Source organism: Siphateles boraxobius, unplaced genomic scaffold, assembly GCF_051911475.1.
Source record: "Siphateles boraxobius isolate OS27281-9 unplaced genomic scaffold, OSU_SipBor_1 66, whole genome shotgun sequence".
NCBI classification, from domain to species: Eukaryota; Metazoa; Chordata; class Actinopteri; order Cypriniformes; family Leuciscidae; genus Siphateles; species Siphateles boraxobius.
The window spans coordinates 19,412,264-19,439,544 of record NW_027509193.1 but is presented as its reverse complement, the minus strand read 5'-3'; the positions used below and the strand labels follow the sequence as shown (position 1 = coordinate 19,439,544).

The 27,281-nt window shown below is 38.2% G+C and overlaps 1 protein-coding gene across 5 annotated transcripts in view; it reads left to right on the top strand.

Moving 5' to 3' along the window:
- The first annotated feature begins 1,163 nt into the window (after positions 1-1,163).
- The window catches only part of cpt1a2b (carnitine palmitoyltransferase 1A2b), a 45,076-nt gene continuing 18,958 nt past the window's right edge, over positions 1,164-27,281 (top strand). The window contains exons 1-13 of one of the 5 annotated variants that reach the window (XM_077212780.1): positions 1,164-1,302; positions 6,749-6,891; positions 7,614-7,748; positions 8,470-8,641; positions 14,404-14,505; positions 14,660-14,797; positions 15,293-15,370; positions 18,184-18,291; positions 19,043-19,130; positions 19,205-19,400; positions 24,385-24,573; positions 24,684-24,789; positions 25,127-25,243. In XM_077212780.1, coding sequence (XP_077068895.1) covers positions 7,684-7,748; positions 8,470-8,641; positions 14,404-14,505; positions 14,660-14,797; positions 15,293-15,370; positions 18,184-18,291; positions 19,043-19,130; positions 19,205-19,400; positions 24,385-24,573; positions 24,684-24,789; positions 25,127-25,243 — 1,359 coding nt within the window. In that variant the 5' untranslated portion in view covers positions 1,164-1,302; positions 6,749-6,891; positions 7,614-7,683. Of the gene's footprint in view, positions 1,303-6,748; positions 6,892-7,308; positions 7,469-7,608; positions 7,749-8,469; positions 8,642-14,403; positions 14,506-14,659; positions 14,798-15,292; positions 15,371-18,183; positions 18,292-19,042; positions 19,131-19,204; positions 19,401-24,384; positions 24,574-24,683; positions 24,790-25,126; positions 25,244-27,281 lie in introns of those variants that run through there. The other 4 variants (XM_077212778.1, XM_077212779.1, XM_077212781.1 and 1 more) reach the window with 4 other exon arrangements.

Genomic DNA, 27,281 nt, shown 5'->3' with positions numbered 1-27,281 from the left:
CCCCCATCTCTGTTCATTGTAAACAGAAAATATTACTCGTATCGTCATTCTTTATCCATTCTATATTCACCTGAGGATTATTGATTATCTTTGTCGTCATAACTGAATACTCCTCTTAAGATTGTAAAGCTGTACTCTTTCTTCCCCATTGCGCACAGTAGGAAAAAAATTCATAAGACATGCAAGTCATTAAATTGGAGTGAAAAAATAATGACAAGAAAATAAATGTCTGTGTTATAATTTAAAAAATGAAAGTGCACTATTATTGCCTGTGATAAATAACAATAAACAATACAAAAAATATTCTGAGCCTTTGTTTTCTTTTGTTTGTTGTGCAACTTGCTTTATATTTCAAAGAAGAAACAGCACTGCATTGAAATACAAAGAACATAAAATGAAAAGAAAAGGTAAAAATACAAATAGTTAAACGACGGACACATTTTATAAAAGGAGATATGAAAAATGATCCCAATGAGAATGCATCTAATTGTATTATTTTATCAATACAATTAGATGCATTCTCTTTGGGATAATTTTTCATAATCTCCTTTTATAAAATGTGTCCGTCGTTTACCTATTTGTATTTTTAAATTAAACAAAGATTCTACCTCGGGTTTACAGAAGTTGGAAGCATCGGCAAAAGTAGTATTTTGGGAGCAAATTGGATATTATTTAGTATCTGAAGATTTATATATAGATCTTGTGTTTGAAATGCAGTTTTTTTTGCCGAGCATGGTTGCTCGTTTCCAGTGAATAGCCTAGGCTACTGTCAAAAAATTGTTCTGGTAAAATTTACATCTTGGGAATGTGTGAATTATATCATGCAGTCTAACTATATTATGTTACGCATTATGTTTATTATTATTAAAAAATAATAATCATGAAGGCAAACACTTTCCAATTAACGTTTTTGGCTTTATTTTCTCATTAAAGCTAAGTGCTTTAAATAAGTGCACATAACTTGGAGAAAAAGCGTTGATGATGACAGAGTTAAAAGTCTTTGCTGGGAGAGGAAAATCATACCAAGTTATACATTCTTCATGCTCAAGTATACTGCCATTGTTTTTATTATTATTTTTTTTATTAAATAATAACGATACAAATAGTAAGAACAAGCGCCATTTATGAGACTACCATCTGCCGCGTGATGTCATCGCGTATGTAAATGTGCGTGTGTGTGTGTGCGTGTGTGTGCGTGTTCAGGTATGTGTTGCAGCCGCTTTCTGGAAGCGAAAGGGTGGAGAAGGTAAAGTTTACATCTGTGTCAGAAAACTGTTCTCGAACTCACATTCAAACTTACAGGTATGATTTTTTAGACATATCATAGTCTATTTTTTGTATGAAAACGAAAATGCAGATCTGTTTTTGGTTTGAATAGCTCCGGTAATTATTTGCAGCGTGTTGTTTGTCGTGTCATGACTACAGCGTTCAGGAATATTCTCCATTATCGAAGGGTGTGGAAAGATGTAATGAAGCCTAAAGAAACTTTACTGAGTTTTGTTTTGTTTGCTTAGTTAATGATAAAATTTTCCCCAAAGACATTTAAACCGGAGCCACTTTTTTGATATAGGCTACATCACGCACCCACTTAATTATGTGAACTCGTATAATAATAGCCTAAATTAGCACAAACTAGGAAGCTTTTTTTCTTATTAATACTTTTGATGGTGCTACTCCATATGCAAAACGATTTAAAACTTTTTGACAGGTACAACTAAAGGTTAAAAATGACGCCACACCCAAACACCACGTCACGGAATCCCGGAGTATTTTCAAGAGCACCAGTAACGTTAAATGTTTTCAGCTCTTGTTTTGTACTTTAAACTTAAAATCTCTTTGATCTAACAGTCATTGCATATAATGTATGCTGTTTTCACATGTTAGATTTTACATTTACATAACTGATCAGAGCTAGTGTACTGGCATTTTGAAGAACGATTTTATTGACACAAAATGTTTTATAGCAGCTATGTTTCGATCTTTCTTTTATCTGTGTTCTTGTTTGTTTGCATTTCCTCAATAACTGAAATAAACCTCCAGTAAATAATTTATAGTAGTTTCTCGCGAGTTTCGTTACAACCATGTTTTACCAGTTTAACAACATTCAAACCTTCAGCCTAATCTTTTGCCATATATTTCCTATGAAATACATGTTTAACGATTACAAAACACAAATCTTTCTATATCGTCTCAGTAATAATGGATAAATGATGAATACATTTCAACTATGTGAACTTGTGGCCCTGCTGGCTTTTAGAAATAAACTATTTAAAAATACTTTTCACACTCTTACACTCTTTTTTGTTTTGTTTTGTTATTATTTTGTTTGGAACTAACAATGTACAAAGATGGAAAGTCAATTTTGTGATTCCTTTTTTCTTCTTCTCCTGAGCTGTCATTTCCATCAAATCTGAAATTAGATATTTCTAAATATATAAACGGGCTATTGTTTTGAATTGCTTTCAGAAATAGCGCAAACATTTTCTGGGGGAAAAACTATGATATTAGATACATAGCCTACAGTAAAAGATAATGAATTTTCAAACCTGAACCAAACATATTTTTATTCCAAGATCAACAGTCTGTCATTAGTCTTTAGTCTGCCAATAAAATAATATTAAAATCATGAACTAAAAAAAACAACAATGACTGTTGTAACAGTGCGTAAATCCGATCTTTCAGGCTACAGCCATTCATATTTTGAATGAAAATTAGCTTATCGATGCATATCTAAATTCGCGCCTACAGTATCTTTGTAGAACTTAAAAAAAAGAAACAAAATATATGCAGCCAATGAGCGCCGGCCTGGGCTGGCTGCAGGACAACTCAACCTCCACGGACCGTTTTTAATGTTTTATCAGACAATAACTATTTAAGATGTTGCTTTAGTATGATTTTCGGGACGATTAGGGCCGGATTCGGGATTCAGGGCAATAGCTTAGATTTTGGGACTGTCCCGAATTTTTTGGGACGTCTGGTCACCCTAATTCATTGAAATGCAAAATGCAACTCCTTCATGTAGTAAGTTCAGTGTTTCATAAAAGTGGGCATATGCTTGTTTTGTGTTGATGTGTGTTCCCCTTCGTCAGCTCACTATTACTTATGTCAGAAGTGATTCTGACGAATGGGGATCTCGCTTGAGAGCCTATCTATTTCGAGTGTAACTAACTGAGCCAATACACATTGCCATGTGATAATTGCACCAGCTGCTGTGCATCGTGGCACGAGCATATAATGAGTGGAAGCTGCATTGCATCCTTGTCTTTCGCTTCAGAGCCAGACGGTGAATGCTGTTCCTGCTCTGAAATCTTATCTGAGAGTGTTTTAACTTCAAAAGACGAGTCTGCTTCTCCAGGAGAACGCCTCTTCAAACTGGTGTAGGTGTTACAGCGCAGACAGCACTGGCCACAATCTCACAGAGAGCAAAACAGCTGTTTTCACAGCTCAGAATGTTGCGCCTTAAATGAGAATGGGAGTGCTCACATCAGGCTTGCATTATCATCCCATTTGTATAGCCGCGGTCATCCCTGGGTGCTTCAGCAACAGAGAGAGCAGTTTCCTGAAAGCATTTTTCAAGACATCATTCAAACCGTGTGTTTCTGGATGCGGTTGTTTACTATGTTTGCACGTTGTTCGTCTTGCCTTTCTCATAAGGGCTTGAGCGTGCTGTTACACCCTGGAACCAGGCAAGTGTTGCATGGCACACTGAGACTCCGCTTCAGGCCGCCTCAGTGCCTCCTGAGCCGAGTCCCTGTGTTCCACCTCGCTGCCCCACCCCGGGTACGTCTGTGGTCCTGTTGGTCCCGCTTTCCAGCCCATCTCGCTGACTCATCAATACATCAGACTCGGCTATGCGATTCAGTTCGCCCGGCGCCCACTCAAGTTCAGCGGCATCCACTTCACTTCTGTGCAGAGTTGCGATGCTCCTGTCTTGCGGGCAGAGATCGATGTCCTACTGGTGAAGGACGCGATCGAGCCAGTCCCTCCAGCCGACATGAGGACAGGGTTCTACAGCCCGTACTTCATTGTACCCAAGAAAGGCGGTGGGTTACGACCGATCTTGGACCTGCGATGAATCGGGCCCTGCACAAGCTCCTGTTCAAGATGTTAATGCAGAAACGCATTTTCGAATGCATCCCTCTCCGGGATTGGTTTGCAGCGATCGACCTGTAGGACGCGTACTTTCATGTCTCGCACCTAAAACGTTCGGTAGATTCTATATCCTCCGGTATCTTCCCATATACTCGCCCCCAGTGGCCAGTAACGCGAAGGAACCGTTCTTAGTGTCGGCTTGCAACGCCACTCCCGTTCCGCTGGGCCCGGTCCCAGTGCCTCCCTCTGGGGATAGGATGTGACTTCCGCAGCATTCCCTTCCCCAAGGGCACGCTTTTCCAGCGTTATCCAATAAGTCACACTGAGTGGGTCTTGGGGAACAGCAGTCATTGACCTTCTCTGCTTAGAGCTCCAACTTCTTCTCTGTCCTTCTCTGGCTCAGCGCCAGTCAACGTGCGAAAGCACGTTTGAATTTAGCAGTTGATCACGTGATGCACTGCCCGTTCTAATCACACCGGTGTGATCGTACGCTCCAGGGACCAGCCAAGACTGATCACACCGGTGTGATCATACGTGTGAAAGGGTTAAGTGCATCATAGTGAGCTGGCGAAGGGGTTATGTATCGGTTATGTATGGTAACCCTTGTTCCCCGAGGAGGGAAAAGAGACGCATGTCTCCTCGCCACAGTTGCTGAGTTTCCATTGTACGGCCGAGTCACAAGTCCGGCTCCTCAGCGGAAAAACAAGGATGCGATGCACTTTCTGGACTTTCCACTCATTATATGCTTGCGCCGCGATGCACAGCAGCTGCTGCAATTATCGCATGCCAATGTACATTGGCTCGTTTAGTTACACTCGAAGTAGATCGGCTATCGAGCGAGATCCCCAATTCGTCAGAATCACTTCTGACATACGTCTCTGTTCCCACTTCGGGGAACGAGGGTTACCATATGTAACTGAGGTTATTAAATAATAGAGTAAATGCTTAAATTATAAGACGGATTCTTAGTAAACACATTATTGGAAACTGAAAAATGCTCCCTTTTGATTGAAGAGTTGTGTTTTACGTCTTTTATTCACTGCATTTGTTAATTCAAAGCAAAGCCTAGTGCGGCAATTGGAAATAATGAGTGGCAGATGAGAATGCAGCAAGCTTTTATTCTCACAGCATTCTTGCAAGCTTTGCATAACCTTGTTCACACCAACTGTGCTTGCCCACATAATTTTCATTTTAAACTCCGTTGCATGTTTAACTCGGCCCTGTTACTCAAGTGCACCAGGTTCTCTTTCGTTTGCTTTAAAGGGATAGTTCACCCAAAAATGAAAATTCTGTCAGTATTTACTCACCCTCATGTTGTTCCAACCCCGTAAGACCTTCGTTCATCTTCGGAACACGAATTAAGATATTTTTGATGAAATCTGAGAGCTGGATCACTCCTCCATACTCCTCCATAGGCTTCTTCAGGGATTGAACTTGCAGGCCCCGGAAAGTTATTAAAGACATCGTTAAAATAGTCCAAGAGACTACAGTGGCTCAATCTTAAGTTTATCAAACGACGAGAATACTTTTTGTGCAATCTCCCCCCCCCCCCCCCCCCCCCCCCTAAAATAACGACTTTATTTCAGCTATTCATTTCCTTCTCTGTGGGCCTCGAGTCAGTTCACTAGTATAATAGCATAAGCTTCTGTTGTTGTACGTCACACGCATCACACACATGACCAGCGTCGGCCAATAGTGAGCCTACGTGTGACGTAGCTCTACGCAATCATACTAAGTTAACTGACTAGAGGCCCATAGAGAAGAAAATGAATAGTTGAAATAAAGTTGTTATTTTTGTTTGTTTTTGCGCACAAAAAGTATTCTCGTTGCTCGATAAACTTTGAGCCACTGTAGTCTCTTGGACTATTTTAACGATGTCTTTAATAACTTTCCGGGGCCTGCAAGTTCAATCCCTGAAGAAGCCTATGGACTAGTATGGAGGAGTGATCCAGCTCTCAGATTTCATCAAAAATATCTTAATTCATGTTCCGAAGATGAACGAAGGATTTACGGGGTTGGAACAACATGAGGGTGAGTAAATACTGACAGAATTTTTATTTTTGGGTGAACTATCCCTTTAATATTGTGGCATAATTACTCAGATTTATATACATGGACACACACATGACCAAAAGACTTTCAGGATCATATTTATTCTGGGAATACCTGCACAAAAAATGTCAAGGGTTATTTTATGTAAATACACCACTAGGGGTCATTGATGTCTTGGTTTTATAGCCTTAGTTCATGAAATTTGGCCTTCTATTGCACAAGTACCTTTTTTACAGTTGCTTACTAGATGTGACTGGTATATTGAAAGCAGTTTCCTTCTGTGACCTTTCTGAAGATAAGGATGGAACCTGTTATAATAAAACAGAAAAACATTTGGTGTAAAATATCTTTATTTCGAATACTATGTGACCTTTCTGAAGATATTGTCCAGAGTTTTCATTCAGTCACTCATGAGTTTGCAACTTTAGCTTTAATAAAGGATGGAACCTGTTACAATAAAACAGAACAAAATTTGGTACCCTGACGAAAGCAGGTACCATGAGTGAATGATATAAAGTACACTGCTTTTGGTATTTCAATGATCCAGTGTAGTTTAAAAAAAAAAAAAAAATTACTGCTGAGACTGTGTTGTTTCTGTTTATAGTCATGGCAGAGGCTCACCAAGCAGTAGCGTTTCAATTCACCATCTCTCCTGAGGGGATCAACCTGCATCTGTCCTACCAAGCCCTCAATCAAATCTACCTCTCCGGTGCACGGTCCTGGAAGAAACGCATCAGCAGGATTAAGGTCAGTGACTCGAATGAGCGTGAAAAAACTGTTTATTTTTATTTTATTTTATATAAATAGGAAAAAATCTCATAGGAATGTTAGGAGTATGTATGAAAACACTATATGAAAATTAAATACAATACATTTGTTCTGCCAAGAAATTAAGCTCATTGAAGTCACCATGAGATCAAAATCGACAATTCTTGTTTTTTTAATGAATTATTGCAGTATTTATCATAAATGATAATTTATAATAAATATTGCTATATTTCATTAAAGAAATAGAATTGTCAATTTTGATTTCATGGTGAGTTCATTAACTGCAGGGTTTGGCATTATTTTTCAGTGTTAAAATCACATTTTTTTTGTGAATTGTGTTGTAACCAGGTTTAAAATTCAGGGAAGAAGGAGGCTTTAATATCAAAATAACATAAAACCAAAGGAAAGTGGTAGCCCCTCAAGGGCGACTGCTGCATAAACATAATAAAACAACAACATAAATGTCCCAGGCCTGGTCCTCTCTCGTCCTTCACTGTCGTCACTCCTCCTTTTATCCTTCCGGTTCCGGAGTTAGTCTGGTGCAACGCACGTGCAGGTGATGCTCATAAGCCATCGCACCACTGGCCTCACTCCATTTCCAAGGCTCTTGTCCCCTCCCTGCTTGCCACATGTGTCTCTAGTGTTTATAGACAGGATGAATTAATACTTATGAACTTTTGACTTCTTCATGGACAGAACAGAATCATTAAAGGAGTCTACCCAGCGAGCCCCTCCTCTTGGCTTTTTGTTGCCGTAGCAATCTTTGCCACTATGTACATGCAGTCCGATCCATCTATGGGCCTCATTGCTAAGATTCGGGAGCACCTGCCCCTCAGGTAACACTTCCTTTTAACCTTCAGTGGGCTTTATCTTCTAAATGGTAAACAGTTGAATGATAAAATTATTTAACACCATTTTCTTATTTAAGTACTATTTTTATATTTAAGTACTAGTATTTTCTCTCTGGATTTTTTTTAATCCTCTCAAAACAGTTATGTAAACAGTGATTACTATTCTTAATTAAACATTCAAATGTCCCAATTTTCGCACATAATCTTTTTATTGGTATTTGTTCCTAATTATGGGAGTTATTTTTTCAGTAATTATGAAGTGTTTCAGATGTGTCTCCTATTTATTTGTTTTATTTTTTAAAGTACACAAATAAGAGAGCTGTAAACATACAGTAAGAGTATAGAGCTGTGAAATATAAATTTAATTTTGGGAAATTTGGTTGCTCGAGAATTTGTTGAGAAATGTAATTAATATTGAAATATCTTATTTGTAATGATAGTTTGGCATCTTGGCAAATCTGTGCACAGTTTGACACACTTGTTATCTTTTCTGAAACTCCAGAAGATATAAAAGTCTTATAGAGTCTTTTGTTGTTCTGGTCAATGTTTCATATATCCATTAACAATTGACATGATGCAAGTTTGTATTATCTTTGAAGCCTATGTGAAATGACAACATTTGAGCACATTTTTAATTTTAGCATATATCTAATATTAACCTGGAAGAGAGAATGCTGATTTGCTCCACTGTGTTTCTCTCTGTCAGTCTGTCATTGAGCGCTCAAGGTCAGATGATGCTGTCGGCGCTGCTGTTTAGTACTCTTCTGTGGTTGTCTCTCATTCTGGCTCTGAGGTTCTGCCTGAAGCTTCTCCTGTCATACCACCGATGGATGTTCGAGCAACACGGATGCATTTCTACCAAGACCAAAGTCTGGGTGGTTAGTGTTTCATTGCATTTAGCCTATCATTGAAAACAGAAAAGCCTTTTTTATTTTTATTTTTTAGATGATTTCTGCAAAAATATGCTTTTAAAACGATAACAATGTGGATTTGTCTTCTGGGGCCTGTTTCAGAAAGGAGGTTAAGTGAAAACTCAGAGTATGTTAACCCTGAAATTAGGCAAACTCTGGGTTTTCCGTTTCAGAACGGGAGGTCTGTCAAACCCGAGAAAGCAGAGTAAGTCAAGCCCATTTCTGAAAGAGGGGTAACTTATACTCAGAGTGACCCACTCTGTGAACCTAACCTGGTTGGGAGCAGGTTTTCTTATATAAACCCAGAGTTTTTCTTTTAGTAAATGCATTTTGATTTAATAATCTTTAGATATTTTGACTGGAAACAAGACAAAAATGCTAAGTAAGAAAAGTGCAATAGTTCAATGCAGTGCAGTACATTTATTAATTGCATATTTTTCTATATACATTGGAGAAAGCACATTTTACTATTTCACTATTAAATGTCGAAGGTAAGATTTTCTTCAGCATTATTGCTCAGAGATTGTCAACCTACCTTAAATTAAGAATGGCTTCATTGACACTTCAGTTTAAAAAGCGGGCATTCCGGGGTTCTCAGGATGCTTAGAACACATCAATGTTATCTGGCAATGAATTCAATCAGCTAAAAAGGAGAGGAAGGACATGTTACATTCCTGGATTTGGCTAATGCATATGGTTCAGTGCCACATGAGCTTCTGTGGGGAGCATTTGATTTTTTCAGGGTACCGATGTCGATAACAAATTTAGTGAAAGCCTATTTTGGAGATTTGCAATTTAGTTTCTCAACTCCAGAATTCAGCACTACATGGCAATGCTTAGAGGTTGGAATAATGGCAGGATAAACCATTTCTCCACTGGCTTTTACCATGGTAATGGAAGTAATCATTAGGGCATCAAAATGGGTAGTAGGAGGAGAGCGCTTGGCTTCTGGGATGCGACTACCACCAATCAGAGCATACATGGATGACATGACAACCATGACTACAACAGTAGCCTGCACTAATCGGTTATTGGGTAAGTTAACCGATAACATCGAATGGGGACGAATGCAATTTAAGCCCGCTAAATCAAGGAGCATCTCGATAATTAAAGGCAAGGTGGTAGATAAAACATTCTTCATTAATGGTGAGGCAATGCCAATAGTTTCTGAGAAGCCAGTGAAGAGTCTTGGGAGATGGTGAGATGGGGATCTAAAAGACATAGTTCGAGTGGGAGTAGTTAGACCACAAGCAGTGGAAGGGTTGAAGAGCATAAACAGCTGCGCTCTACCAGGGAAACTAAAACTCTGGTGCTTTCAGTTTGGTCTACTGCCGAGGTTGCTGTGGCCACTGACTGTGTACGAGGTTTCTTTGACAACACTGGATAAGCTGGAAGCGCTAATAAGTTCATATATCAGGAAATGGTTGGGAGTTTCACGCTGCCTCAGCAGAGTTGGACTTTATAGTAAAGGAATATTGCAGCTGCCAGTCTCTGCTTTAACCAAGGAGTTTAAGTGCACCAAGGTCAGACTGGAAATTACCTTAGTGGAGACACGCAACAAATGTGTAGGGGAGGCAGCACCTGTGTTAAAAACTGGTAGAAAGTGGTCAGCAAATAAATCTGTGGAAGAGGCAAAGGCTGCCCTTCAAATTTGGTGATATCGTGGGACAGGTACAGCATGGAAGAGGGGGTTTTGGGCTCAGTTTAGCTCCTCCTAAATGGCACAAGGCAGCCCCAGCTCAAAGGAGGAAGCTAGTAGTCAACGAGGTGTGAAAGCAGGAGGAGAGGATGAGGTGTATAAAGGCCATTTCCCAGGCCAAGCAGGGAGAGTGGATGAGATGGGAGAGTGTGGAACAACGCAAGATGGGCTGGCAAGGCCTTTGGTCAATGGAAGAGAGTAGGATCAGTTTCCTTATCAGGTCAACATATGATGTTCTCCCATCACCACAGAACCTAAACCTCTGGGTAGGAGAGGATCCTTCTTGTCCTTTGTGTTCATCACCTGCCACATTAAGGCACATTTTGACAGGATGTAAGGTGGCTCTTAGCCAAGGTCGGTTTACTTGGCGCCATGACCAAGTACTCCGAGGTTTGGCTTTAGCATTGGAAGACAAGCATAACATGACCAATAAGCTGCCACCTGTTCTAGCAAAACATTACACACAGAAGACAATATTCCTCCGCCCAGGCGAGCAACCACCAAGAAAAGGTGTTAAAACCAATTCTCGCTCAGGACAACTGGAAGCTGCTAGGGACTGGAAAATGCTGGCTGATCTTGATCAACGGCTTATTTTTCCACCTGAGATTGCCACCATTAACCTCCGGCCAGATATTGTTTTGTGGTCTGGATCAGCACGCATTGTTCAACTGATAGAGTTAACAGTGCCATGGGAGGATGCTGTAGATGAGGCATATGAGAGGAAGAAACTGCGGTATGCTCATCTGGCCACTGAAGCAGAACAGCGAGGATGAAGAGTCCGGGTTTATCCAGTGGAGTGGATTGTCGAGGATTTGTGTCACACTCTACAACCCGGTTCCTCAGAGACGTCGGATTCAGTGGCCAAGAGTTGCATTGCAGAGTAAAGAACTTAGCTGAAGCAGCAGGAGAGAGGAGCAGCAACTGGCTGTGGTTGAGACGGAAAGATTCTGGCTGGCTGTGTACAGGCCGCCACGCTACGGTTTCGAAGAATTCTTGAAAAATTCGAAGTGTCTGTTGGTTTATTTGTATAGTTTGTATAGTAATTACAGTTATTATGTTTGTGTATTTTGCGTGAACGAGGATTGGTGTTTGGACAGATATTGTGTTTTACGGTAGTATGCCATACGGAACCGTTGCCACTGACCTGCTTTAACGACGGCAGTGGCGCTCGACAGCCTTAGTCAAACGGGTTGGCGCGTATGGTCGGGTTGCGGAGAGATTGTGAGAGATTGTGGTTATGGCACATGTGAACTACGAGGAAGGAGCAACCTCAGCAGTAGGAAGGATGTAAAGGTCAGTAAGCTGGGCTGAGTTGAGTGGGGGACGGAGGGGGTGACTCTGGGACACCAGAGTGACTGTAGAGCCCTCTTGAGGTGTCGTGGACTAGTCGACGAAACATTGAGGACTGAAGGTGCCCACTTGAAGACCCTAGAGATGTTCCCTACTCCGCTCAATCCAGAGGGTTGTCATGCTGATCCACTGGAAAGACCGCACTGTGGTTGCAGCCGTTGTGTGTGCTGACGCGCAAAATACACTGCGGCTATTAACACCAGACAGAAGGAGATTCACATCACCATATGGAAAGAAGAGTAAATGGATGGAGAAGCATAGGTTACTGTAAAGCTACGTCTTAGTTAGTGCTTATCTTGGCGAAAGCCGAGTAAAAATCAGGATGAAGTTTTAACATCTACTCTCGTGTAATGGAAATCATTAGTAAAGCTGCTGTATCAGAGCGGGAAGGAAAATGCGCCTCGCTCTCATGCTCTTTCTGAGAGTTTTTGTTTCCTGGACACAAACGCATGAGATCCATCAAAGAGGAGTTTCACAGGATTGCAGGACAGTGGTGGAGAAATTGATTTAAAGGTTAAGTTCTGCGTTTTACAAGTAAAGCCCTGTTTTAAGATTGCTAACACAAAAACCTTAAATTCTCGGGACAGCAACATATGTCCGAATTTTAATCTTAACCGTTCGATTTCATCAGAAACGATCTTAAAACAGGGCTTTACTTGTAAAATGCCAAAACTTACCCTTTAAATGAGGCTAATCTCATAAATGAAGTTCATTTGATAACATCTTGCTGTGACCTCTGAAAGTAACCTAATAATTAGATTTTCCTTTAGGATTTCCAATGTGGTTGGATGCATTGATGATATGCGTATTCCCATCATCGCACCTTCCGAAAATGAAACAAATTACTGTATGGAATTGAAGGATAGTCTGAGATATATGCCGTAACCACCACAGCTGTTGAATACACACAGATTATTTACAATTTATTTGGTAATCTTTATTTCCTACAAATACAAAAGCAACAGCTTTTCTTTTTCCTGTTGGATTTTAATATTCTTCCAATATTGTGTATCTCCTCTTCATCTGTCAGTGATGGTGCAGGTCCAGCCTATGCCTTCTTGCTGTTGGCCCAATAGAAGTTAAATGTTAATTTTATTAGCCTAATTAAAAAAATGTAACAGGTTGGATTAGAGAACATTTAATTATGTGAGAAGAGCATTATACTATGTGGAAACAGCTGCGAATTATACATTGAAATAGACACTGAATTATATTATTTAATATGTCAAATGTTTGTGAAGTCATGTAGCCTACAGCCAATTTAACTGATTGAATTATGAATTTATTGTTCATTTTTAGTTGCTGCCACTTTTCTTTTTTATTGCCTGTGGGATACCATGAAAATGGGTATTAGTTCAATAACTTACCTTTCTCTCAGTTTTCACCTGATAATATAATAGTGAATAAGAATTATACTTGACTCGGAACATGTGGACGTCTTTTTGTCAGGTGCTGTTGCCATGGTGAATCGTAATTTCGGAGCTCTATTGATCATGCTTTTCATAGTCATGGTGCACGTGCTTGACTCAGTCAACCTACTCAGAATTGATTGAAGTAGCTCAATTCAGCTATTCTGAAACCGAAAACTCAGTTTCCCATCTCAGGGTAAGTCAACTCAGACTTCAAGTTTTAACTCAGAGTTGGCTTAACCTCCTTATTGAAACAGGCCCCTGGTCAGTAGTTTTACTCTCCCCGACAACTTTTTCACTTGTCTTGCCACAAGCTATAAAATAGTTATTTCAGTTACATATTATATTTGGGTTCGGTAAGTTTAAATTTTTTTAAAAATTAATACAGGATGTATTAAATTGATTGAAAATTACAGTAAAGAGATAGAAATCTTTTGTAACTATTTCAAATAAATGCTGTTTTTTGAACTTTCTGTTCATCAAAGAATCCTGAAATCCAGCATATTTAAATTATTTCATGTGACATTGAAAACAAATCAGAAAATTCAGATGTACCATCACAGGAGAATACATTACATTTTATAATACATTTCAAATAAACAACAGTCATTTTATACTGTAATATTATTTCACAATATTACTGTTTTTACTGTTTTTATTCACATATATGCAGCTTCGGCAATCATAAGAGGACTCTGTATATAATTAAATATCAAAAATGCAACTTGATGACAGCTATAAGTTCATAAACACTTTTACTGGAAAATTATGGCACTTCCTGTTAAACATTTGTTATTCAGGTTTATTTTCTCATAACCTATTCAAACTAATGCTCTAAAGACTATTACGAATTGTAGCAATGTACAGGGAAGAAGGAGGCGGGAACCGGCGAACATTCAAACAAACTTTATTTAAAATAAAACAAACAAACCAAAATACCGCCAGCAGCCCCTCGCGGACGACTGCTGGCTAAAATAAAAAACAAATTCAAAAACCAAACACAACTAAAACACACGCCTGTTCCTCTCCATCATCACCGGCCTCGCACCGTTCTCTCACGTCACGTCCCTCGGCCGTCCTGATCGCCACCTGAATCATACATGCAAGGCATAAAAACACACGTACATGATCACTGGATGTGGAATGTGTTTAAAAACATGGCACTGACCCAATGTGGAAGTGACATTACAGTCCCAAATCAGGTCATTCTTATTGTTAAAAGCTTGATATTTTTCTTCTTGACTGTTTCTTTTTCTTGTCCTCCCTGCCAGACTCTAGTTAGGTTGCTGTCCGGAGGCAAGCCATTACTGTACAGTTATCAGACATCTTTACCACACCTGCCTGTACCTTCCATTAAAGACACTTTGGAAAAAGTGAGTCAATATATTATGTATTAAATTGTTTGCATGTAATGTCCATAAGTGCTGATTTGCTGGGAAGTCTCCTCTAGAAATTGTCGGGGGTCATGGAGTTTTAGGCTTTGAAAGATACCACTGAGTGCTATCTCAACCATTTTCTCTGTTTTAGTATCTTGAGTCAGTGAAGCCACTGCACGATGCGCCTGGTTTTCAGCGAATGAAGAGACTGGCTGCTGAATTTGAGAAAAGTCTGGGTAACCGCCTACAAAGATATCTCAAACTCAAAGCGCTGTGGGCCACAAACTATGTACGTGATGAAATCTGTACAGTTATATTCTGGTCAATGTCACAGCTATCATTAGTCTTATCATGAGCATGTAGTTGCATTGCTATAGTTATACAGTACTACAGCTGTTCAAAATCATTAATCATTAATACAAATGTATTGGTATTGAATGTTAGATGCATAAACAACTTTATTAGAGTGATAATGACTCAAAAATATCTCAAATATCCCTGCAGATCATATTAAATTGGTTACCAATGGTATTCCAGCTTTCTTTTAAATAACCCTTTAATAACAGTTTGAAGCCTGAACATTTTAAGCATTTTTTTAAAGCAACATTCTAAAACTCTCATATGACAATGTAACTGGTGTTTGTGTGTGTCAGATCAACACAGCAAAATCATAATGTATTTAGAGCTTTTGGAGAACTATAATTAATCATTTATGTAGTTACTTCTAGACATTTGATTGGGATAGTTTAGTTTGTCATATTTAGAGTTTCTTTGTTTCTTCCAGGTTAGTGACTGGTGGGAAGAGTATGTTTACCTCCGGAGCAGGAGTCCTATCATGGTCAACAGTAACTATTATGGCATGGTAAATGAGCCTACTGCATTACTCATTGTCAATTATCACCCCTATTTTCATTAAACATTTAAGCTTATTAAGACATTCACTGAATACCATTGCTGTTTAGGACAACTTGTCCACCTCTGTTTTAACGTTTATGGTGTTGAAAGAAAAGTGAACCTAAGAATATAGAAACGGAGTCTCACATATGTTTGTGCATTTTGATGTTTATTAGAAAATATTTGGACACTAAAAAAGCGCACTTAATGAAAATGTGAATGTCATATATATATATATATCTCACTAGAAGTACGTAATGTATGTAAAATACCACCAGATAATTTGTCATTTAGAGTATGCATCTTTTTATCAACAGGTACACTCTTAAGAAAAATGCTTCTAAACAGTACCAAATTAGGGTTCTTTGGCTTGTAACAATAGCAAAACCATTTTTGGTTCTAAATCTGGAACCCTTTTTATAAGGGTCCATAAAGAACCATGCTTTGAAAGTGTTATATAAGGGCCTTAATGGTGTTATAAATAACCTTTATAATAGTAGTTTATTTTCATTAATATTAGTAAATTAGTATATTTATGTTATAAATATTAATATTATTCTTATATATTATTTATTAATATAATTTTTTAGTCCTCTCTCTGCCTGGCGTATAATATCTTGTTGCCTCTATATGGGGTTTACATAAACAAACCGTACAAACAAACAGCATGTGGTGTCAATTAGGTACTTTTATTTTTTTATTGACATGGCAAATTGTAGCAAAAAATTACAGTGCTCTAACAACAGTTGTTAGCTAAATACATTCATAAATAACAATAGACATTGAACATAATATAGATGTAATAAAGACCAAGTTCCAGTGAAATATCTTGACAATCCTGTTTACGTCCTTTATTATGCGTGTACTGTGAGGGGCAATTTCTCTCTTCAGATGATGAAGTTATGGTACATGACATGGTATCTGAATTGATCTGAAAAAATACACAGTTGAGTTATCCAGAGGGTAACAATTATGTTTAAGAAGGCCAAAATTTGTAAAAATGAAAAATATGTAAGCCCTGTACCGTGTTAAAAGGAAAAAAATTATTTAAAGTCACGGGATAGGTTTGATTGCTTTTGTGACTTGATTTGTTTAGACGTTATAAAACTTATATATATATAACATAACATATACATAACTTATGTATATATATATATATATATATGTATGTGTGTGTGTATATATATATATGCGCACACAGAAAAAGTCCATGTAAAAAAGAAAGTACACCCTTTAGAATTGTATGGTCTCTTGGTCTCTTAATGTCCCGCCGCAAAATGTCTGCCTGGTTGAGGTCTGGACTTTGTCTGGGCCATTGCAACACTTTGATTCTTTTCTTTTTCAGCCATTCTGTTGTAGATTTGCTGGTGTGCTTGGGATCATTGTCCAGTTAGATTGCCCTATCAATTAGAATTCTTTGGTATACAGAGGAGTTCATGGTCGGCTCAAAAACTGCAATGTGCCCAGGTCATGTGGCTGCAAAACGAGCCCAAATCATGAACCCTCCATCTGCACACTTGACATTTGGCATAGTGTTTGTGCTGATATCCTGTGTTTAGTTTCGCCTAATTTGGCACTGTGTTTTATGGCCAAACATCTCCACTTTGGTCTCGTCTAACCAAAGGACATTGTTCCAGAAGTCTTGAGGTTTGTTCAGATGCAACTTTGCAAACCTAAGCCGTGCTGTCATGTTCTTTTTAGAGAGAACAGAGTTTCTCCTGGCAACCCTTCCAAACATGCCATACTTGTGACTTTAGATTATGTGGTGTAGTTCTTGGATTTTTTTCCGATTTCTCTAAGCGATTGCACGGTCTGACCTTTGCAGGGACGTCCACTCCTGGGAGGATCTGTCTTGAATGTTTTCCACTTGTGAATAATCTTCCTCACTGTGGAATAATGAACTTCCAATTTTTTGGAAAAGGCCTTGTTACCCTTCTCAGATTGATGGGCATCAACAATTGGTTCTCTAAGATCATTGCTAATGCCTTTCCTCCTCTGCATTGTGTTTACAGACACCTGAATGCTCCAGAGCAGCAAACTCTTTTATAGAGGTGATCACACTTGCTGATGATCAGTTAATCACACTTGCTGATGATCAGTTAATCACACTTGCTGATGATCAGTTAATCACACTTGCTGATGATCAGTTAATCACACTTGCTGATGATCAGTTAATCACACTTTCTGATGATCAGTTAATCAAAGACATTTGATTAGCAGTGCCTGACTGCTACTCACTCTCTTCATTCCTGGAAGAGTGTACTTTGTGTGTACTTAGTTTGTCACGCATGGCTTCTCCATTTTGGCCTAGTTTTTGTTAAATAATGACACAGCTTAATGTGTCATCTGTTGTTGTTCATCTGAGGTTGTATTTACCTAAATTTAAGACCTGCCATGGACCAGAAACCATGAAAACCATAGAATTCAATAGGGTGTCCTTTCTTTTTCCCATGACTGTTTATCTTTATTTTGAACACTCTATTTTTTAATATTTCAGACCAAAAATTATCATGTAAATGTCATCTAATTGTTTTGCTTAAAAATATGGAATCTCTTGTGCTTAAAATGTGTTATATATCTTATATTTTATATAATGAAATGACATTCAGCCATCATGCTTGCAAAGGAAATAAAATCCATTGTCTAGAATTAATCATAAATAGATGTTTCCTTGGATTTCAGCAGTGTTTCAGTAATCTAATCCTATAAAAAAGGAAAGGAAAACTTCAGATTTTGGGTGGATGCTTCTCTTTTCTAACTGTCTGTATAATTCATTCACAGGACTTCCTGTTTGTGACTCCAACTGCCAGTCAGGCAGCTCGAGCTGGGAATACGATCACTGCACTGTTCCTTTATCGCCGCAAAGTCAATCGAGAGGAGCTCAACCCTGTATGTTACACACCTCAATGTTTTCAGCAGAATTTGAACTAAACCCCACCCAACACCACTCTCACTTTCTGAACGAGAAACTGCTTTAGTAATCATGTCTCTACCTGTTAATTTACTTCGTTATTTCCCTGGATTTCCTTGATTCCTTTTGATTCGTCACTGGCCAGGCGTGCAAGAACAATGAAGACTATAGTTTGCTTTAAATATGCATATGTTGGTAAATTCTTTTTCAAGGTGATGTTCTAAGCTTAAAACATTTTAAACATAATTTCTCAATTAAAAAACAAAACAAGATTATAATACATACAGGTTTTATAACCTCGTATGAATTGATAGACTACCCTGAATATCTGCATTGCTTGCACAAATAAAAAATGATTTGTCACCAGACCATTTGAAACCAACAAGTCACAACTAGTTACAATAAGTTGATTGAAAGTGATGGGGGGAAAAAATACTCTTTGTACATTGAGTGGAGTTACATTGATATAGATTTTAATGAAATTTCTTTTTTAAATTGCCTTTTTGTCAAGATTTTATTTAAAATTTTTCTTGTATCTGACACCTATAGCTAATCAGACACTTACGTTATGCGTCAGCGACCCATATGTATATAAAATAGGAATTATAAATTGGTTAAATTAAAGCACTGAAACACTGTCATACTCCTGTATTGTTCAATTCAGAATATAGAGAACTTTTTGACAGTTTTGCAGGAAGTCATTGAGATTATTTGTTCTGGTTTATCTAGAGTCGTATTCCTGGTACGGTCATACCACTGTGTGCAGCTCAGTGTGAACGCATGTTCAACACCACACGCACACCTGGAGAGGAGACAGGTACACACACACACACACACACACACACATGAAGAAAGTGATTTTGTGTCCTTGACAGTTTCTTGATCTCTCAGATGTGCTGCAGCACTGGCAGGACAGCGAGTTTGTCGCCGTGTACCACAGGGGCCGCTTCTTTAGCTTATGGGTCTACCGAGCAGGACGCCTGCTGTCACCCAGAGAGATCCAGTATCAGATTCAAAGGATTCTGGATGACCCTTCACCTCCTTCTCCTGGAGAGGAAAAACTAGGAGCACTGACTGCAGGAAACAGGTCAGATATTTAGACAGTCAGTGTCTGTAGCCGCGTTTCCATTATCCTTCAAGTTGCACAAATTGAAATTGCGAATTGAAAATACGCCCAATGGAAACAGGTAATTTTCGTAAAAACGTCCATTTATCGCAAAAAAGTTTTTACGCTCACATGAGGTGGTTTTTCAGGCAATTTGAAAAATAAATATTTCACAAAAACTGCAATGGAAACAGTTTTTGCGCATTTACAGGTCATTGTAGGATTTGGTGAATTAATTGGCATCCAAAATATTACGGCGTTTCGTAGGAAAACATTCAGCTTGGAATTATCTATTGTTTATAGACAAAGTGCAAGTTTGTGTGGTCATTTAACCCTTAATCTATGTTTGGGGTACCAGGGGACCCCACTGGGGTCTTTTCCTTCATTTTTTAAAAGTGTTACCTTAATCTCAGGGGCATGAAACTCTGTGACTTTTCCTAAATAATCTATCTAAACATGCACAAAAAACTGGGCTTGATTTGGTTGTTCTAAAGGTGTGTAAAAAAAAAAAAAAAATACCGTTTGGGGTCAAAATGACCCCACATTGAAAATGAATGGAAAAATGAAAAAAATGACTTTTTCATTTTGTTTGTCAAAAAAATAAAAGTAAATCCATTATAAATATAAAAATTTCTACATATAAACCAAGGACTGGTCCTAGAGCATAAATAAAAAGTGGAACTTTGAAAAAAAAAAAAAGTGGAAAAGTGGAAAGTTACCATCTCACTCACTTTTACAGAAATTGGCAAATAAAATAAACAAAACTGGCATAAATCTAAAAAAATTACATTTAAATCAAGGTCTGGTCCTAGAGCATAAAGACAAAGTGGAACAAACTTTCTATCTCATACACACACAAACACAAACACACACATGTATGTGACTGCAACAGAGCATTTTTATAGAAATTGGCCAAAAATCAACCAAACTGGCATAAATCTGAAAAAAATTTACAAATGCAACATGGAACAAGCATTCACGCACACACACACACGCACGAACGCACGCACACAACACACACAGAGAGAGAGAAAGAGAGGGAAAATGTGACATGTAATGTTTCTGCAAATGTATGTATAATAATTTGCAAATACAGATAATTCGAAATATATCAGACAACAAATTCTAACTTTGACAAAAATAGATTTATGTATTTCAGATTGTTTAAATACATATTCACAAAATATATATCATAAAGTTGTGAGAAGTTGAAGCATCAAGAAAAATGAAGTGAAAAGTCCTATATGGACCTCTATTGGATATATGTGGTCATTGCACGTTATTGCTTTAACTATAGTTTCTAAAGTTTTTCCACAAACCTGCAGATGGCAGTAATCTATCCCTAACACATAGAGCAATTTTCCAAAATTTTATTTATTTAATTAAGATCGTCATTTAAGTGATTTTTTTTTCTTTAAAAAATAATTTTTCATAAGCCAATTTATGGCCTAGTTAAGTAATTGTGCAGTAAATGGGTAAACAACTTCCAAATTTCCACAAAAACACAGCATAAATGTATAGTTGAGAAGTAAATAAAAAAAAAATATAGTTTTCCATATAAAAAAAAAAATTCCTTATGCAATCGCTCTTTAAAAGTTTGGGGTCTCTTAGTCCCCCAAACACCAAAAATGTTGGGTTGCTTTGCTTTCACAAACCTGAAAGGGATTTAACGATCCCAGCCCACCCACCCCGTCACCAGACAACCCATAACGCTAGACATTCTCTCAATGCATTTATACTCTTCGCACAGGTTATACAACGTCAAATATGATAATGATTATAATCTTTGGACTGTTGGCTTTAATTAACTTTGACAACAGGTTCCACATAACTGGGTTAAGTTAAACAAACATAATTTGTTCATGTAACTTCATCATCATGGAATAAAGTCATTTTAAGCGACCCAATTAAAGTAGTCTTAAAGTGAATTTTTTAATGGCTTCCTGACATGATTCAGGTATTTTTTATATTCATTCATCCATTAACATTTCATTTATTTTAGTGACATAAATTGATTGACTATAGCTAGCTATTTGCTAGCAGTAGCACACATTAGCATCTTAAATGATAAGATTTACATGCTCCCTCAACCAAGTTGTAGAAAGTAATTAAATCAGTCCACAGCCAAACAAAATGCTTGGCTGTTTTCCACAATGGTAACCCACTGTAATTTAAATGGTTCTAATAATTCTAATAAAACACAATTACACTATCAAGTCTTCCCCTTTTCTCATTTTCTCAAAAAAATAAAAAAAATAAACACTTAATTTTAACATTTGTGTTCTCTTAATTCAACCATATGCAAAGCATGCTGGGAACTAACAAGCACTGCCCAGTTTCAGTTAATGCAACACTAATCATTCATGTAATCCAACACAAACAGACTTTGAACTTAAATTTTACATATATTTAAGTTGATTGAACACAATCAAATTAAGTTAGGGCAAAATGGCAGTTGGCGTTGCACTATACTGCCACCCTCTGGATGTAAGAATTCTTTACTTAACATAAATGGTTTGAGTAAAGACAACCTGCTAGGATTTTGTACTGTTAAGTTGAGACATAATTATGTGGACCTTAATAGATAAAAAAAAACATTTCAAGTCAAAAAACCCAATTATTATAAGTAAACCAAATATAAATATATTATGTAAAGTGCACAACCTTCCTCGTTCATTTTTTTTAGGGTAACCTGTGCGAAGAGTATAAATGCATTGAGAGAATGTCTAGCGTTATGGGTTGTCTGGTGACGGGGCGGGTAGGCTGGGATCGTTAAATCCCTTTCAGGTTTGTTAATTATTTATCTCTGTGGAGGGAGCCTCATAAATCAAATCCAATTAAATGACCACACAAACTTGCACTTTGTCTATAAACAGTAGATAATTCCAGGCTGAATGTTTTCCTAGAGAAACACCGTTATATTTTGGACGCCGATTAATTCACCAAATGCTACAATTACATCATGTACCCCTGAGACATAATTGCCATCCTTTAGGGGCTTTGTAATCTTAAAAATGCAATAACTACTTCCACTTCTGAAAGTATTTTTTCTTTTCCGCTGAGATCACAGATGCAGCATAGGCTTCTGCTTAATCGAACCAACAGCTATAGGCATTAAAAGCAAACTTGTATTGGGGTCTGTCTCCATTCTCATATGGCACATCCACTTTTGATCATCCAATTAATTCCTGATAGATAAAAGGGATACAAAGTCCTGTCCTATTTTTCTTTTTACCCTTGAATATTATTGGAAGTAAAGTGGGTTGCAAGTGCCATTTCATTTTGACTTTTTAAAGGTTGGGGATCAAGTGCTTGCAGAAGAATTGTATGGAATTGGCTGTGTGACATAAATCATATAATAAGCACCCACTTATGTGTATTTGATGCCACTACTTTTTATGTAACATTTAAAGGACTGTGCATGTTGGAATTTTTTAGATGATGAAAGCCTGAGCATGCAACTGTGCATTATCCTCAGACAGGAAACGAGAGGATGTTGTGCACTAGATTATAAATGACCTAAATGACCTTTACTAGAATGCAAAAATCAATGCAATAAAAGCAGTTTTATACGATCCCCCTCATGCTCTGATGTTGAGTCAGTCTGCTATACTTAACATACTGGGAGGGTTAATAGACAGCATATTACATCTACAGGCTGAATGTCAGCCTAGATAAATAAAGCCGTGTGTTAACTTAATATGTATCCATTACATGTCTTTCGTTATTTATTTTAAAAGACACAATGTCTGTTGTTTAGGAGCAAGATGGGAATTGTTTAATGATTAATGTAATACATTACTAATTCCTTGTTGAATTCTGACCTAGATAAACCACTAGTCATTCTACAACTGTGGTGTCATTCATGTTGCCGTAAAATTACAGATAAAATATCTATTTTAAAGCAACACAAAGGAACTTTTCCTCTACGGTCGCCCTACAGGTTGGAAGCAGAATTGTCCATTACCGCTGTCGTAAATAATTTAGCCTACTGTCGCACGCGCACACTCATGCTCTCTGTTTATCCAGCACCGGCTTTGGAATCAACAATGGCCACAGAAAAGGTAGAGTATGATTTTATGAAAGTATGATGTATTGCGACATCACAAACGAGCAATTGCAGAAATTGTAACGCTTGCCGTAAAGCAAGTTAAATGAGTAGTTTTCGTATGTCTCATTAGAACTACAGAAACACGACCCGATCTGGCAATCTTACATAGCGTGGATATATCAGATAAAGGACAGCAAAGCTGTGACATAAGAGCATTTCACCATGTCACGACTTGATGAACCACTGAAACGATTTTGGAAACATTATTTTAAGGGAAAAAATCTTACTTAGTGTTGCTTTAAAAATAACAATCACCAAATATTGAATTATCAGACAGACGGATAGATAAATAAGAATGTTTGCAATATTTATGTAAACAATTTTTTCAAAATATTTATTTATTTATTTTTGTTCCTGGACCTCAACTGGTAGAACAGTGCGCTAGCAATTCCAAGGCTTAAAAAAAATAGTACTTTAGTCCTTTTTTTGAGGAGTGACATGAATATTTTCTGCTCTTAAATATTCATTAAAAAAAATATTGAATCAACATGTTGATAATGTGACAGTATATTCCAAGTTTACTTAAGAACAATATACAGCAGATGTTTTCCAAATGATCAGAGAGTCAGCAAAATGGCTATTTGTTAAGTTTTATTTTTCATTCATATGTTGGGTCTTTACACTATATAAATAGAAGACAAGAATGAGAAAATGAATGTTCTTCCTGATTCAAAGCCAGATATGAGCTAACTAACATTCTTAAGATTTTCCCTCTTATTAAGATCTCTGGTGTCTACAAGGAAGTTTGTGCCTTATCAGTTGTCAGAAGTGACTATTTTATCCCAGATGACTCAATAATAACGCTTTAATGAGACCAGGAAGTTGTTTTGTGTCTTGAACTATTTGTTCTGTCAGAACGCCCTGGGCTCAGGTGAGGAAGCAGTTCTTCAGCTCTGGAGTTAACAAGCGATCATTGGACTGCATTGAGAAAGCAGCATTCTTTGTCACACTAGATGATCAGGAAGAAGGCATGATGGGGGAAGACCCCTCTGTGAACTTGGACCGCTATGCCAAATCACTCCTTCACGGAAAATGCTACGACAGGTGGGAAAGCAGCATAACTTGTTTTTGTTGAGAAACTTTGCATGTTAAGGCATTTAAACTGCAGAACTTTGCATGTTTACATTGTTTTATCTCTGTGCTCTTTCTTTCAGGTGGTTTGACAAGTCATTTTCTGTTGTGGTGTATAAGAATGGAAAGAATGGGCTGAACGCAGAACATTCATGGGCAGATGCTCCTATAGTGTCCCACCTGTGGGAGGTGAGTGTGGGAGTCTCACATGCAGCAGTAAAAAACTTGGCGGTCATCATAGATCAAATGTCATGGTTCAAGTTTCTGTATTAGTCATCAACCCACTGCCACGTTTGAATATGCTATAAAAGTGTCTGTGGGTGTTTTGTATGGACAAAGACTGCTTTTTATCTCCCCACAGCAGCTTTCGGTAGAAGACATGTGTCTTCCATGCACGCCTCCACACATACTAAAAATTAACATCAAACATTTTGTATTCAATAATGAACGTTTTGTTACTTAAAAGTGTAAGCATCATTGTTTGGGAGAAATGTTTTTCAGATCTTTCACTCTTTCATTCTCATAGTTCACTCTGGCCACAGACACATTTCATTTGGGTTACACACCAGATGGGAATTGCAAAGGAGAGATTGAGCACTCCTTACTGCCTCCTCAACGCTTGAGCTGGGACATACCATTAGAGGCAAGATAAAAAGTTTCTCTTTTCACCAGTTATACTTTCCGTGTTCCTATCATATCTTGGCATGCCATTGATGCCACACAGCAGGTTCTTCATGAAATCTGCAAAACATCTGAGGATGCTAACACGTACAGACACACGTACAGACGTGTACACACACACACACACACACACACACACACACACACACACACACGAATAATGCCTTGTTCCTTCTTCCTCCTTTATGATTTTTTGAAGAGAGATTCATTAACAGATTATGTGTTTATCCACAGTAACATAGAGTAGTGGCCAAAAGTGATGTCTGGAGGGGATATTTGTTTTTAATAACCCTACAAATTTAAGTAAACCATCAAAATATGAGAAAAAATTTGTTTTCAAATATTTTAAGGATTTTTATGAAGGAACTTATATTTTGGGCAAAAAACAAACTAGAGCTACAGGTTTTTTTTATATGCAAAAAAAAAAAAGCTCACAGGAAAAGCATACATTGACTACAGCGCAATCAGTTATAAATATTTCGTTGGTTCTCTCGTTTTTGCATGTGCTCATAATTTCTTTGTATGTCATCAGAATCAGAATCAGAAAGAGCTTTATTGCCAAGTGTGCTTGCACACACAAGGAATTTGTTTTGGTACTGAGGCTTCCAGTGGACATATACAAATACAACAAGAAACATAATAGGCTAAACAAATTATAAGAATAAAAAATATAAATATAAATAAATGAGAATAAAAGTATCACAGTTGGGTTTAGTCAGAATAGTCGACATTTTCAGATTTACAGATAATGAACATATTTACAGTGTTTTGAATATTATAAATAGATAAATCTACATATAAGTATCACCTGAGTTGCAGGATATTGCACTAAACAGTGGGAGTATTGCACTTAAAGGCATATGCCTTCGGAGGAGTGTTAACTGTTCAGGAGGGAAATGGTCTGTGGGAAGAAACTGTTCCTGTGCCTAGACGTTCTTGTGGCCAGTGATCTGAGTCTCCGTCTTGACGGTAACAGTTCAAACAGGTGGTGTCCAGGGTGAGTGGAGTCTGTGATGATTTTACCTGCTCTCTTCCTCACTCTGGAAGAGTACAGGTCCTGGAGGTTTGGCAGGGGGCACCAATGATCCTCTCCGCAGTCCGGACTGTCCGTTGTAGTCTCCTGATGTCTGATTTGGTAGCTGAACCAAACCAGACAGTGAAGGATGTGCATAAGACTGACACAATTGACGGCTGAGTAGAACTGAATCAGCAGCTCCTGTGGCAGCTTGAACTACCTCAGCTGGCGAAGGAAGTACAGTCTCTGCTGGGCTTTTTTCACAACGGAGTCAATGTGATTGTCCCACTTCAGGTCCTGAGAGATGATAGTTCCCAGGAACCTGAATGACTCCAATGCTTCCACAGTGCTGTTCATGATGGTGAGTGGGGGGAGTGGTGGGCTGTTCCTCCTGAAGTCCACGATCATCTCTACTGTTTTGAGCGTGTTCAGCTCAAGGTTGTTATAACTGCACCAGACAGCCAGCTGTTCAACCTCCAGTCTGTAAGCAGACTCGTCACCGTTTTGGATGAGACCGATGACAGTGGTGTCGTCTAGAAATTTCAGGAGCTTGACAGTGGGGTCTTTAGAAGTGCAGTCATTAGTGTACAGGGAGAAGAGCAGTGGGGAGAGAACGCACCCTTGGGGGGCTCCGGTGCTGGTGGTGAGAGTCCTGGATGTGTGTTTCCCCAGTCTCACTCGCTGCCGCCGGTCTGCCAGGAAGCTGGTGATCCACTGACAGATCGAGGATGGTATGGAGAGCTGGATCAGTTTGGCTGTGAGAAGATCAGGCATGATGGTATTGAAGGCCGAACTGAAGTCCACAAATAAGATCCTTCCATAAGTCCCATGCATAAGTCCCAGGGTCTGTCGAGATGTTGCAGGATATAATGCAGTCCCATGTTGACTGCATCATCCACAGACCTGTTTGCTCTGTAAGCAAACTGAAAGGGATCCAGCAGCAGTCCAGTGATGTCCTTCAGGTGGGCCAACACCAGTCTTTCAA